This window comes from Triplophysa dalaica, chromosome 3 (genome assembly GCF_015846415.1).
Source record: "Triplophysa dalaica isolate WHDGS20190420 chromosome 3, ASM1584641v1, whole genome shotgun sequence".
Taxonomy (NCBI): Eukaryota; Metazoa; Chordata; class Actinopteri; order Cypriniformes; family Nemacheilidae; genus Triplophysa; species Triplophysa dalaica.
The window spans coordinates 11,562,058-11,578,319 of NC_079544.1; the positions used below are offsets into that span (position 1 = coordinate 11,562,058).

The 16,262-nt window shown below is 37.2% G+C and overlaps 1 protein-coding gene across 2 annotated transcripts in view; it reads left to right on the forward strand.

Moving 5' to 3' along the window:
• The first annotated feature begins 2,034 nt into the window (after nucleotides 1-2,034).
• The window catches only part of LOC130418286 (netrin-G1), a 49,546-nt gene continuing 35,318 nt past the window's right edge, over nucleotides 2,035-16,262 (forward strand). The window contains exons 1-2 of one of the 2 annotated variants that reach the window (XM_056744341.1): nucleotides 2,035-2,114; nucleotides 6,237-6,804. In XM_056744341.1, the coding sequence (XP_056600319.1) occupies nucleotides 6,535-6,804 (270 nt within the window). In that variant the 5' untranslated portion in view covers nucleotides 2,035-2,114; nucleotides 6,237-6,534. Of the gene's footprint in view, nucleotides 2,115-2,532; nucleotides 2,810-6,236; nucleotides 6,805-16,262 lie in introns of those variants that run through there. The other variant, XM_056744340.1, reaches the window with a different exon arrangement.

Here is a 16,262-nt window from a genome sequence, read left to right on the forward strand (position 1 = left end):
ATTCCCTTTAACCAATCAAACTGTTCAACTGTGCAAGTAAAAAATGTGACCTATAGAGAAGCTTCACAACTGTGTTCTTCGGATATAATGGAGGAAAAACATTGTGGGTTTTACAAGCATGTTACAGATTTGTCCCTATTTTGGGGAAAGTGGCTAGTGCAGCCTCTTCCAAAAACAAAGGCCAAATGTACATTATCCATCAAGCCAAATCAAAATGCCTGAAACCAAAAAGAAGGTAATGTAATGAAACGTATGTTGAGCTTGAGAATAAGTTATCAAACTACTGTCATGAAACCAGCCCTGAATGAAAGGATCCAGGGGAATATAAGTGTTAAAATATTCCACTACTCAAAATGAATGATGGCATCCATCATAGCAGACAGTATGGCTCAGGTGCCTGAGAGATCAGCATGATGCCTGTTCTTCTCCAGCCGGATTCAACATGCCACTTTATCTTGATTCTGCTCCAAAAAATTATCCTATAGATAACACAGTACAATAAATGATTATTCTATGCCACAATTATTAATAAAAATCGAATTTTATTTCATTTTAATACACACAAACGGAACATTCAAAATCATCAAGACTGTGGATAAAACATAGCAATGATGCCCTATGATAACCCGTGATCCAATAACATTACCAAACAAATGTCAGCATATGTCATTTAAATAAGATAAAAATAGCTGCTGGGAAATGGAACAGTGCCTATGCAGCGTTTCAGTATTGTTTGAATCTGTGATTTGTTTTCAAGAAGTTTTAGGTCTTGCTCATAGTGAAGCGAGAAAAACAATACAACTCCCAGATGTCTAAACTCTACCCTGTTGCTAACATTGCGTGGGAGGTTGTAGCTGATAAAAGCCATGGCAGGTGGTCTTCTCTTTGAGGCTATCAATAAATCGCTGAACAGAACTCAAAACAACTTTTCAGTCCACCATAACAGGTGTCTAACCAAAACAGGGAGTAATAGGCAAACAATGCAAGCAAGTCCATAAACAACCACGCAATCTATAACAACACTCAAGTCTCTTTATTAAGTAATGTACCTGAAAATAAATAAAAAATAGACTAAATTATGAAAACATCAGGGTAAAATATATGGGCTATAGTGTCAGTTGTTCCTGTGTTCCTGATCCAATCAAAGCAAACAACACAACTGCAGGACTTTGACTTATGTGTCCGGCCGATACCAAGGGTGAATGTAAGGCTGATTCAAAGATAAAAGATTTAATAGAAATGTCAAGTTCATGGCAACTCTAACTGCAAACAAAGGCTGCAACCTACGACGCTCAGAGTTGTGTTAATAGCTATTCAGGTCTTGGCTGCGGTAAAATCCCCTTCATCAGAATGGAAATTGCCTTGCAACTTTTTAATGGGTTTATAGGGCTATGTTGCATATAAATGGCTTAGGTAATCAATAACAATGTGTGTTTGTGGGGTCACACACAAAAGCTCTATCAGCACAGACAGACATTTTTAAGCATTCGGAGATAAATCCTTTACAATCATTTTCCAAATACACTAGAGCTTGTCCGATTAAAAGTACAAATCAATCATGTCTCCCACCTATCTCTCTCTCATAATAACACACAGTTAAGTACTTTATGTATATTACAACATCAAATAAACGGAACATTAAATGTTTGATGTGAAGAAATGCACAGATTTTATATTTTCTTCCCTGAAATTTAGCTTTTGTGGCGTGGTAGCTGCTCAAGCCCTAAACAGAGAGTTAACCTGTAATCCCTAAAATTTTCTTAGTAAATGACTGTTGATTTTTATGTGGTTGTCAGGTTTAAAGAAGAAACTAAACTAAAGAAACTCAATTTGAATGTTACCTCAAAAGTATCAATATATTTTATCATTTAAAATTTATATAAGGGCACATTCATTATTACGAAAATGCATGAAGTCGTTAAAATCTGATGGGGCAGATCATAAATTGAGCAGATTGTGCACGTGGAATAACTAGTGATCATTCATCGCGCGCGCGCTGTTCTGAACTCTGTTCTGCTCCGTCAATTCAAAGGGAACGAAAGCTGTATATTTCTCATAAGCAAGAAAATCATCATTTACTGTGTGATATGGGCTATTTTAAAGAAAACGAAAAGGTCAGTAACCATCAACTACTTAGAATCAATTCTGCTTACAAGGTATAATCTGCCATGTAAGAAAATTACAAGCAAATTTGATTCCTTAAATTGCACTTTGATATGCTATGTAAGCACCAAAATCAGCCATTAAAAATAATTCACGCTGCTGATGTGTCATTCAAACCATTTTTTTTTCTTAGATATAAACTAGCTTTTGAACGTTCGTATAAAGACCAGAAATGTTGTAAAGCAGGCATAATAAACATATTTATATCTAACAGGTAAGCCGGTTTGACATCCCGAAACATCGTCGCGTCAGAGGGTTCCTTTAGGACCCAGCGGAGAGCTCCAACGCTGGGCTTGAATACGGTTCTCTAGTCCCTCTAACTTACATTTGGAGATCGACGCTTTCAAGCATGTTAGTTGTTCTCTCTCAGGCAGGATGGGTAAGAACAGAGCACCTATATTTAACTGAAAGTTTAGCTAATAACTCGTTTTATGGGACGAGGTGCTGTGCAATCTTTTCCAAAACGGTACGAGTTATAAGTATGCTAAAATGATCATTGTATAAGAGTTCAGTTGATTGATGAACAGTTGACAGACGTATAGGGGACCCTCCGCATTCCTCCGGCAGTTATTTGGGAGTTTAATTCCTGGGACAGAATTTGATCATTTTCAAACAGTGGATGCATTCAGTCTGGAAACCTGTCAAGGTGGGTTTATATCTGTCGCTCGCATGTGTTGCACGAATCAAAAGATTTGATCAATTTATAGGTAGCCTATGTTCCGAGCAAAAGTTCAAGCAGTTATCAATTACCACAGTTACAAAGTTATTTTATTCTTTAACATTTTGCTCGATTACAGTGCGATAAAGTTTATTGCGCTGTTGGTTTTAAACCTGCAACGAGTGCAGTGAATCATGTAGCATATCCTTACAATTGTTACCGATATTTACTGTTTTAACAGCATTTTTGTGGAACTGCTTAAAATCACACATTCACTTTCACACGCCCGTGTTATTTAATGATCTTTCAATGCTTTACGCGCATGCACGAGCGAGTTTCAGGAGCGTATGGTTTAAACGTTTTACTCTAATCTTAAACGTGTTTTATTTTTAGAGAATAAGTCAAGTTGTTGTTGTTGTTACTGTTTTGTCTCCGTTTAGTTCGTTTTGTTGAAGACGTGTGCGTCTCCTGTTGCACTTTATCTACTGGTCTAGTATAATCGGCCATTTATCATGACGCACGTTATAATTGTATTACAAGGAAATAAAAAAGGGCGAGATCCCAAATTGAATACATGTGCTTGATCACATAATGGTATTTATTCGTTGCCATGCATTTCCATCGTAACTGGGACCCAATGGATATATTTACTTTAATGGAGTTAACTGGAAGTACGTGATCTCAGGGCTGCGCCCGCAGCTCACTATAGGAATTCGAGTAGCACTCTGGACGGCGCTTCGTCTGTGTGTCAGAGCATGCAAACCTTTCAGGAAAAAGTCATTCAATTATGCATGTATTTCTCCTACGTGGGGAATGTGGTCCGAAGGGAAGCAAGTGACAGGACGACGGTCACAAGCGTTCATGGAAGCACTGGTGCATGTACATTTTAAAAGAGCGTTTCATTCACTTGTTATAGATGCAAACTTTAGCACTGTACTTTCCTAAAAAAAGAAAAGAGCTATGATTCTAGTTTTGAAGCTGACATCGTTAACACCAAAGCAGATGCTAATTCTGTCAGATTGACAGTAAACAAAGCTTCACCTTTAAAAAGCTTACTTGCACAGGAAAGGTGCTAAGCTGTTAAGACTTGTGTCTGTTTCAGCACCTGGACAGCGCCACTCTTAACAATCAGCCTGTGTAAAGCACAGAGCGGAGAGAGAGAGAGAGAGAGAGAGAGAGAGAGAGCAGTGGCAGCAGGGATTATAGAAATAGCATGAATGATCAAGCCATGTCAGTAGCATTGACACTATGAGTAACAACACTGCTGGTGGAGAGACCATTGAATAGAAGTATTCACAGCGGCTTCACAGGGCACCTGAGTGGCTGTAGCAACGCAAGCCATATAGTATGAGTGTCTGCTGCCTTAAAAACACTTTGTTATGCTTCAGTTGCCTAGGGAGTAAAATACAAGTGGACACAGGGGGTGTTTTCAGCGGGTTTGATTTTTAAAAAAAGCGGAGGAATGAAAAAATAATCAGCAGCACATTCTCTTTGGACATATGGGACACTTGTAACACATTCATGCTATTTTTTTGCCCTCATCTGATGTTAAAAAGACATGTTCCCAGTAATGAAAGGCACTGTTATGTTTTATGTTGCTCAGTACAGGCATGGCAAAACCTGACTGATTTGAAGGGGGAAAACTTGCTTTATTTGTCATGATCTAATGCTTCCACTGTCTCAATCCATCTCGTGAAAATTCCAGGAACCTCTCATACTTCGGCTATCTCCCTCAGATGTATTAGTTTCCTCTCTAATGCAAGCCTGATAAGCTCACACTTCTCAAATTCCTAGTCTTAAGTGCATGGAAAAGGGTCTCTCCCATCTCTATAGTAACCCAATCACAGAACTGGGAGACTGACGCTTTATCTTTATTAGAAGTGTGATAAAACAGTTGTGTGATATCGGACCGAACCCTTATCTGTTCTTCTATCCGTGACTGTCGCCTTAAAACCCGCCGCCTGTTCTTGTGTTGTAGAGCAGCCACTATTTCAGTCCTATTACTGATTTTTTTTATGAAACCCGTGATGCTGACGGCTAAACAGCAATGTCTTATTAATCACATCCTACCCCATGCCAGGGGCTGAACGTGGTAATTGGCTCCTTGTTAGACGTCAGCATGATTGACAGAGCACATTTAGTGGCTCCTCTGTCTCATCTATCATGGCTCGTCCCCAGTTTGAGGGGGCATGGATCTAATCACGTCAACCGTACCCCTCTATCAGAGATTTCTCATTTTGACGGATATGATGGAATTAGCATTGAGTGCATTCTGAAAACCGCACGTTCCTTGATAATCAATCGTCATGTTTATGCATATAAAAGCCATTTTTATTATAGATTTTAACTATTTATTGTTAATGCGTAAAAGTGGAGCAGTTATTAAAGTGATAGTTTACCCCAAAACTGAAATTATGTCATAATTTTTTCACCCTCTTATCATTTGAAACCTGTATGACTTTCGTTCTTCCAAAGAACACAAAAGAAGAAATGTTGAAGAATGTTGGCAACCAAACAGTGCCGCCACCCATTCACTTCTATTGTATGGACACAAAACCAATGCTAGTGAGTGGGTGCTGGTTACCAACATTCTTCAAAATATATATTTCTTTGTGTTCTGCGGAAGAAAGTCACAGGTTTGATGATAGAATTTTTATTTTTGGGTGAACTGTCACTTTAAGGCATGAACTTTAGCAATAAATTTTCACCTGATCTCTAGTACTCAATCTAGTAAATTCAAGTATAAAACCCTATAAAACCAATGAAGGTCTACTTAAAGGGATACTTTAAATGAATTGAAATTCTGTCATCACCTTCGAGTTGTTTTAGGAAAAATTATAAAATTATAAAATACTTCAAAACGTCTTCTTTTGTGTCCAACAGAAATAAAAAATAATAAGTTTTCCTTCTATGGGAGTCAATGGGGGCCAAGATCTGTTTGGTTATAAGCATTCTTCCAAATATCTTTCTCTGTGTTCATCAGAATAATGAAATTGATACAGATGTGGAACAACTCGGAGGTGAGTAATTGATGACAGTATTTTCTTTTTTGGGTGAAGTTTCCCTTTAAGCATAAAGTATGCAAACGACATTGGCCTCTTTCTCCACCTCGCACTAGGACAGAATCCTTGAAATTTCAAAGAGCTGAGGGATTGTTGAGACTTGCACTGTTGAGAGATCTGCAGACTTAGATGGTCTGTTTGTGCCTGCGGGGATGTTTGTCTATTTGTCTTCCGTAATAAGCAGGTATTTTTAGGACATTTCTCTATGAAATCTGTCTGGGCCATAGAAAACATTTGACCCCCACCTCCTCACCTCTCCCAACTGGCTCTTCATTATACGCGCAACACAAATCCTGAACCTCCTTCACTGACACGCTCTTGTTCTCTTCTCCTTTTGTTCTTATCCCCTACAGAATTTGGAGAACACGCAAGAAATAGAGATGGATGAGAGGATGACCTAAAATGGCCCACACTAATGGCTTCGAGAAGGAATTAATATTCACACCTGCGATTTACCGCAACTTTGTCAAAACAACGCAATCGCACAAGCAGATACAAATGAATGAAACTAGATTGGCCTAAAGACGCCGAGTCAAAGCTGGCATGCTGCCACAGATTCCAGCCTTTTTCCCCCATTAAAGTTCAGTGCTAGCACAGAGGCTGTCTGCCTCATCACCCTCTGCCTGCTTATTATCTATCAGAATCCATTTAATGAGGCATCAGAAGAAAGGGAGAACCATGTACTTACTAGTTTTTGCACTACAGACCCTGTGGGTGAGTTGGTGTCATGCCATGCAGCATTACCCGGCCTCATGGGGGCACTATGACGTTTGTAAATCCCAGGTTTACACAGAGGACCGCCTGGACTGGCACTATATGGCCTGCCAACCTGAAGCAACCGACATGACCAAATACCTGCGAGTGTCCTTGGACCCACCCAACATTACCTGTGGAGACCCACCGGAGATGTACTGTGCTCTGGTGAGTAATTTTTTACAAAATTAGTAATAAAGAGAAGCACTTACCTGGTAAGAGGGTAAAATCACTCACTACATCTCCAGTTTGTTCCTGGCTTTCATTCTGCAACAGGATAAATGAGCAAACATGATCATATATAATAATGTATGAAATATGTATTCATGCACTTTTACAGTTTAAAATATGGTGTTAGTGGCGTTTATAATAAACTATGGACCAACACATCAACCCAGGGCCAGTGAGATATAGACGCTTGACACGCAGAGTGACAGATCGGCTGATATCTGTGAAAAGGTGAATTATTTAGGGTGTTGGAGGGCGGTGTATTTTATTCATGAAGGGCTTTATACAGAAATGGAACCAAGGAATACCAGTAATACACTGTCAAAAACGCATGTGTGGGAAGTGAGTAGATGTGTATATGGAGACTGAAGCTACTTGAATAGTACAGTTTCGGGTTTGAGATTTTCGTCTTAAATTTCCAATACAAAGTCTTGTTTTTTCCAGCAGTAAAAGTATATTGGTTTCAAATGTAGCTCAAAGCTATTTTAGAATATTTTTGTAAATCATATATTTGAAAGAAAAAAATGTATCAAAAATCATCACATTGTATTGTGTAATACAAAATGGCAAGCAAGTGAACAAAATAAAAAACAATAACATACATTATTATCATGAAAGTTGTCACAGCTTCATTTGGGCAATGTATTAAATATTGTGAACAAATCTTTAATCATATATTTTTTTTTGTTTTAATCAAAACTCAAAACTAGTTTATTTAATGTTTATTCTAAAACAAATGACTTCAGTTGATACAAAATAAACCTCCCATGGGAAATATTGCCTATATTGTTGATTATCATGAAAACTAATTTCAATCTGATATCCCCTTCTCCACCCCTCTGGATTTTTACACTTTAATCCATCAATTTCTGTTCTACCGGATACAACCTTTCTTAAAAACAAATTACCGAATGAGACAATAAACTAATAAGACAGACTACTGTAGGTACAATATTTCAACACACTGGCGCCCAGGCTTAGGTCATCCAACCTATGTGAGGTCTAATGGTCATAGAGGTCTATGTTTATCTCATTTTAGCTGGTAAAACAATGAAAGTTGATTTCATATTAAAGTGTGCCTTAGGGGAAAATGAGGTTGGGAAAACAGGGGTGTCATGTAACAGCAACCAGGAGTTATGTGTTAAGTGCAGTGCTCAAGGGCACAATAGCAATGCTCAATGTTTGGTTGTACAGAACACAGAGTATCTTGTTACTCAGCAATATTTTCTCTTGGTGCCTCATTAGGCATTTTATAGCGGAAAGGAAGAGCAGTATTTCTGATATAATTACACACTTAAACTAATTTACTAACTCCACACCATGGCTTCAACCCATTAAAAGATTCAATCAGTTATGTTTGCTAAGAAGCTTAAACTTCCTGGCATGCTCGAATGTAATATAGGGAAAAAGGAACAGCAGATGTTTAATTTAAGATGCTATCAAAATTTTATGAGTATCCCCCCTAATGTGAGATGACTGGTGTAAAGTAAACAAGTAAATAAAGCACTGCTCTGGGCCCCATCCGAACATGTCAAACATTTCACTTTGTGCCCAACATGAATTCAACATATGAATACAGACGCACCAAATGCACCTCTGAGGGTGTTCCAAACAGTATTTGCTGGATATCATGACAAAAATGATCAACTGGATACGCATTTTACAACTTGTAAAATGTTTGGATATTAAATAACAAAGGGGACATTCATTCAAAATAATTAATTTCTAGCATATTATTATAGGTATGGATACTTTTTGGTTCTCAAACTTCAGACATCCACAAAATACAACATTGGGGCGACTTGATTCAAATTATGACCCTTCTCATTTTGCTCTAGCATTTCTTTTTGTACTTTTTTGTGTTTTTTGGGCCAGTGTACAGACTGTTTCAGAGGCAAGTACATTAATAAACCTCATGTGGCCCAAAGACCTCGCAATGAATCAAAAACGGTTGAGTAGTTATAATTTAATTAAAATGTCATTACTTTACAATAAAACATTAATATAAATTAAATATAAATTACATAATTATTATTATTACATTATATTGTAACCAAACACACACCAAAAGTTAACTTCGGGTCAGGTGCGTGCATCCAAAAATAGACTATACAGTTTTTAGGGCCAGTGTATATAACTCACATGAAACTTAACTGTCTTTACATGCAGATTAAAAAAACAAAAGGCATGTGCATGAATTGTGTTAACAGTAAATGTATTATTAATTCAGTTCATCTACCTCTGCGTTCCAACGGTGAACAACTGCAGGTTTTTTTTTTTAAATGCCCCTGCACCTTTATACAATTTACTGTTTTTTTATAAAAAATGTCTGTGGGGAAATTTGACTGAAACTTATCTTATTGAAGTTACTGTTTCACTGAAGATGTTTTAGATGTCAGAAAAGGCTGCCTACAGGTAGGAAGCCATGACTGGAATTTTAACAATCCAGCAACGCAAGACTTGAGACGTATTCCCAGGGAGAAAGATTTTCTGAAATAATCTAAGCTAAAAACACAAAAAAGGCATCTTCTGAACTCAGCCAGAGGTTTTATTCAGTGTGGATCAGTAGTGTCGCCTTTATTAATAGAATAAATGCAAAAGACTTTGTTGTAGTTCTCTGTAGACTGCTCCAGACTTGGACTGATGGGCCGGTGCTCTTTCCCTGACCGGCATTCAAATGTGATGTTTAAAGAAGGGAGATTCATTGCGATCATCATGTCCAGCTGAGTTTCTCTCGGAAATGCTGTTTATAATAAGGATTACTATCATCCCTGAAACGCCTTTATACATGTGTGCTTAGTAATGTGACACAACATTATTATTGAAAATAAAAACGTGATTGCTGGTCTACAGTATGTTGTGTTTTCTAAATATTACCTCACTCTGTATGAAATCTGAGCGTGAGGACAATATGACCGTTGGTTGCACAATAGCAATGAATGTGTTTTGTTTCACGATCTATCACCTCTTTCACTCATTTATCACCTGCACAGAGGTGGGAGTCTGGGCTCCACACACACACATAGAAGAAGATGGAGTGTGTTGGACAGCTTTTTTGCAGCAGGGAGTTAACCCTGATTTTATTTTTAGCTGCAACAACAAGGGAACGTGTCCAAAAACATGTAGATGAGTATTTTCTCCTCTAGCTCTCTATAACCTTACATCTTCAGCTTGTTTGCGAAATCAACAAAAATACACCACAGCGATGCAATGTTCTCTTCTTTTCTCCAATTATTGTATTTATAATTTAGCAATATAAATCAAGTAAACTGTCCTGAATTACCAACTCAGTTTACCCATTTCCAAAACCCTCGAAGTTCATAATAAACACAAGCAGTTGTTTTGTCTATTTTTTGCACTCCTACAAAGAATCTAAATGAAGCCCGAGCCGGATCTACTGCACAAAACCCAAACAGCATAAACAAGAGAAACAAAACAAACAGTGAAGCGTCCTAACGGTGTTATACTAAATTTCAGCATTGCTGGAATGCCACTTGACCAATTAGATTATTAAACTCCCTCATTATTAAATTTGTATACAGCTTTCTGTAGTTCAGTGGTTAAACCATGGCACTAGCAATGCCAAGATCATGGGTTCGATCCTAGGGGATTGCACATACTCAGAAACATATTTTGGGTTCAATGCAATGTAAGTCGCTTTGGATGAAGCGTCTGCTAAATGTAAATGTAAACTGTTAAACAGTTTGATATTTAGGCTTCACGACACAATTTTTCCTGCAACGCTAGATCCTGCAATTAATAAAGCAGGTTTAGCATAACACATTCGTCTTGTTAATTAAAACAAAGTGCTCAATTACTCTCCATCCATTCTAATTGCTTTGGGGCGGGCCATTAATACAAAGATGCTCTAGCAAGATTTTAAAGATCAATTATAACTACAAAAGTGGCACAAGCAAGTAAGAGAAACTAGTATCTACTTAATATACATCATTTCAAGGAATGTGAAAAAATCTCTAAGAAAAGGATTTCCCCTACGAAAACAGCATTCTTTTAAGGTCAATACCTATTTTTAATGTTAAAAGTTATGCAGATGAAAAAAGCTATTTTGGAAGCTGCATATCAGTGCATACACAAGGAGTGTTTTTTAACCTTATAAACTTCTTAATGATAAACCTCTATTTTAGAAAGGTATTCATAACTGCTACACTAAAACTAAACTTCACCAGATGTCTGTCAAGCACAAAACAATATTGGCCTTTTATCACTTTGGTTCAAGATTAAAAAGCGCGTCAACAAGATACAAACTTACGCTCCGATATTTGAAGCGAAATAGACCTTAGTCTGGGATCACAACATTTGCCACAAATTCTCACTAAGATCGACATAGTATTTAACCCACAGGACAGACACTATCTTAAGGTACTATGTCATGTCCATTTCTCACAATCCAAGTATTTCACAGCGTCTCGTACCTGAAAATTCTTTGAAACAATACATCAATCATGACTTTAAATTAAAACACTACAGCCCATTGAACAGGCATTCTCATTTCTTTCCAGTTAAACAAGTCTAATGTCCATAGATTCCTAGTAGATTATAATTAATATTTTTTATTATTCTTATGGAGTTCGACCTGTTCTTTCAGAATGGATACAAAAGTGAACAGAGTTGCCCGATCACCATGAGGTCCCCAAGCAGCTTAAGCAAGCAGATGAGGCGAGCATGCACTCGAAGATGCTCTGAGATCATCCAAATATGGCCAGACTTTATGACAGACCCGTCTTTGTTTTGGAATGATAAGGAAAACAATTTATAGCACCTCTTTCTAAATGGTTGTTGGGGATGAATGTAATTCAAAATGCTCTGTGGATAATGACCTCATCAAAACAAGTTGTGACAAGGTGGCTTTTGGTATGCGAAAGACTGCTATAGGCAAGGGTTATGGTTAGGTAGGATCACAAAGACATGGAAAGATCTTGGTTTCCTGCCATAAATATTTATATATGTCATTTTTGTAGAAGAGGATAAAATATCATTGTGTAGGGACATTTAAGCATCCAGAAATTTAATTTCTCAGTGGATATAAAAAATAAGTATGAATAATGCAGAGAGTATAAAGAGGAATTATAGAGTTCGAGACAGGTAATCCTATTGTGAATGTGCTGACTTTTGAAAATGAAGTGATGGAGAATGACAGTAAGCTTGCTGTTTAAAAGTAATGAATATACGGATGGAATTTTGAATTGCATTATTCAAACATTATAATAATGTGGCATTAACCTTTAGCTTATGTCATAAAATTTCTATGTAAAATAATCAACATGGTTACTTATTAAAGTTCAATGCTTATACTGTGTCTAAAGCAGACGTTACATCGCAACAAATAAGTTCTTTTTTATATTGCTAATACTGTAGATTTTCCCCACAAAGCTGCGCCGACAATAAACAACAAGCTACAATGGATTCTACATACTTTCTTTTTCATTTTTTCTCATGTCTGGTGTGGTGTTCATTTTCTCAATTAAATGTCTCATTAAAATGGAAATAGTTGTTTTGAAATCTGAACATACATCAACCTACAATAAGTATGAAGGAAAACCAGATTTGGGTGATTACAGACGTCTACAAACAATTCCCAAATTCAATCACTTCTCACTCTTTTTATTTTATGTTATGTTATTTGCTGCTATGGGAATACCAACCACACATAAATTATCACAAAGCAACTTATCAGTCTAATTTCCCTAAAAAGCCAATCTCAAGCCAAGATACGGGAAATAAATTAATGAAACTAAGGGCTTTTGGCAATCCAGCACAAACTGTCTGCCAGCCGTGTGCTCCAGACGGCAAGGGATTCCTTACAGAGTCTGGCCTGCTGGCTCTGGCACTGTGAATTTCCCATCTTCGCCCTGATATGAGCAGCTCGGCAGTCTTTGAGGCAGGGGCCTGATGAGCATTTGTCAGACTAGCAACCGAGAGAAAGACTGAAGGGATCACAGAGGTCTCAGATGGTGAAAGGGTTTTTACTCATACAGAGGCTGCAAAAGCGCTTTTGTTTGGACAGTTGCTGGAAAGATAGTTTATTGGTAATACACTTGATAACGTGCAATAGCCATAAACACTGTTGTTCTTTGTAAAACTAGGAGTGATTCTGTGTGGTCCCCTTGAGGCTCCAGAAAGGACTTGTCAGCCTGAGGTGTTTTATTGCAGGCCCAAGGAAGCTCTGCCTGCTTGTTTAAGTGACTGAGGAGAGGAGCTGGCATTGGCCTGTGTAAGTTTTGGCAGTGGAGGGGGAACAGACAGCTGCCCCAGACTGAAAAAGCCAAACATATTGTGGTCAGAGATCATCAGTATAAGAGTGAGAACACATTCATGTGAAATCTGTTCCAGCTTCAAAGACTAAGAAGTGAAAAAACAGAAAAAAAATCTCAGGGTAGCCAAGTAAATTTTTGCTTGAATACATAACTTAAAGGTGCACTCAGTAATATTATGGTTTTGTTGCACTAGTAAACGTTCATGTAAGCAAATCCAAAACATCTTACCCAGGTGCACACTGTTATTCTCCCTTTATTCTACTAAAAGTCCAATGTAGAGTAGCAAAGCGTCTTATAGACCTCTTTGGTTGACGTAAACAATGATGCTGGTCCAGAAGCTTCAGTTACAAAAACGTTTGAACAAAACACAACCAACTAAATTTTGCAACATTTAAAAAATACCAGTAATAAATAAATACAAATTTAAACTGGATTTGCTTCTGGACCAGTGTTTACATCTTGCAATTAATATTAAGCAGCTTCTGGCACAAATGCATGTGAGCAATGCCAAAGTCCAGATATTTCCAGAAGGTATCCCTTTAAAGATGCCAAAGAAAGGACAATTAAGACTTCTCCAAGAGGAATTATACTGAAAGCACATGGCTAGAAGTCCCTCCACCTAATCTAAATTCAAAGAAATCTAAATGTATGGAATAAGTATTTTTGCAAAAAATATGAGCATCACATTGTAAGTGTATTACATAAAGGTAAATGTGTTACCTGTTTGATTGAGGGAAGTGTTGAAATTTTCATAATAGCAATAAGCAAGCCACAGATGCCATACGGTTGGTAATAAATAACATAAAATATTCCTTTGGGCAGTAATACAAGGCGGTCACAGCTTTGCAATTTGTAATATATATTAATTAGAGTCTAAAAAAAGGATTCTTACCAAATCCATTAGTATCTTCAGCTGCTGTTGTGAGATGTGTGAAATCGGTTATATTTGGGAGAGATTAGATTTTGTGAAGGTAAAAAAATGAAATACATTAGATAAATAAAATAAAGCTTCTTGAGAAACAAAAGTCAAAAGGTTTAGAAATATGAACAACACTAGGGGCTAAACTGTTTTCACTAATATCAATTTAGGACTGTTTCATTAAGGATATTATTTTTTGCTAACTTCAGAGCTCCTGCAAAACTCATTGTGACTGCCGGTTAACTACACACTGAACATTAAAACAACTGGCAAAACATTCACATAATATTTCCCCTTCCAGGTGTCATGAGGGTTTTATATCAATTACTCAGTGTGTCTTAAAATAAACCCTGTGCTTTTTGATCTGACCCTAACATTTATGGGACCTTTTTTGTTTTAGCAGTAATATTGAGGACTTCACTTTATAAAAAAAGTCTCCCAGTAGATGTTTCAACATTTATAACAACGCAAATATGTTTTATCAAAGGACGTCCGGGCCCACATTCACAGAGTTCTGGGCTGATCCTCGAATATTCACTGACCACAGAGCCGCCCCTGCTTCATCAATGTAACTCAAACACTAATATTAAACAGAATGCAAAGTCAGAAAGCTTGAAGTCATCTTCCATTTCTTCACCATTACAGCCGAGCTGATGAGAAAAGCAGCTCATTAATCATGCTATGAAGTTTCTATGAATAACCCTACAGTAAAGGGCCAATCAGTAATACATGAATAGTCAGATGGTTAATCAGCCCAAGTCTGTTGTATAATTCTCTTCATAAGTGTGACGTCTTTAAATTATTAGTGAGGGTCACTTGTTTCAAAGAAACTATCTGTGTATTGGGCATAGTTTGGAAAGACACTGAGAGCCTAGAGCTTGTTGATGTTGCAAGAATGCTTCAGTATTTAGTCCATGCATATTTTGATAGCTAGACTTTTCATGTAAAAGACAAACACCAATAAATTGGAAAATGACTTGGTCACAGCTGAGAAATTCAGCTCGATGTTACGCATTGAATATTTGATTTGCCTAGCTGTAAGCGGTCATAGTGCGTGAAACTTTAGTATGACAATAAAATTAATTTACCTTTACAACACATGCGATAAAGAGTGAGTACATCTCAAGTTTATTATTATTGAACTATAATTTATTCAAGCAGTGACTAAAGATCTTTTTTCATACGCATATATACTGTAGCTGCAGGCATACTGTGTGCACTGACACTGTACTGTATACAGCACTTACTTTCAACTACCACCAATGGTTTTGTATGATTTCACTTGTTATAGATGTTATTAAGAAAAACTGAAAGTCAATGTATAATGTACTGCATAGTACAATGAGCTACTCACACATGTAGTCAATAAAATGAATATAAAATACAGGAAAAACCTACAGAAAAGTGCATTGTACCATTGTGGATTATGTAAAATGCAGTAAACAAATAAAGAGGAAATGAGTTTGTAAGGTTAAAGATAAGATGAAGTGGTGTTGTTTATTGTTTTATACTGTTATATGAGGTCTACTTAAGACATTCACGTGGTTTTTACAACCAAAAACATGTAAATCAATAAGTAATAGGCTACTCTCCACCGAGGCCAGCTCTGTGAATTTGGTTCGAGACGTAACGTTAGGTTACACATTAGCACCATTCACAGTTTTCGCAGGGCATCAGTATTATCTGGAGACCTCCTGTGATTTATAAATGACCTCCCCACATCAGTATTTCATGTGACGCATTTGCACCGCATGATTTTACTCAAATTTAATGACTTAATTCCTGGATGTGATGGCAAGGCTTTGCGTACATTTTGTGTAGCCTATGGTTGTATGCTGTTTAATGATATATGACCGTACCTGTCAGCATTTGAGACCAGTGATCCCGAACCGGAAAAAAGATCACCGCGATCGTGGGTCTCACATGTTACAAGAGTTTCCATTATAAATACTCAAACAAGAGACTCCTGGTAATTTATGGATATCACCCAGCAACCAAATTAATACCAAAACACTTCAAAACAGCCTCCATTATTCGCAAACGGTGTATAAAACCTTGAAAAATTATATATTAGCCCATCAAATCACAGAGATGGCGATTCGCACGGGCTTAAGATCACAGACAACCTCTGCAATTAATACAAATGACTAGAGGTCCGAATAGTGCTTAGTGCTCAATAGTTTTTCCCACATGAGCTGGAACGT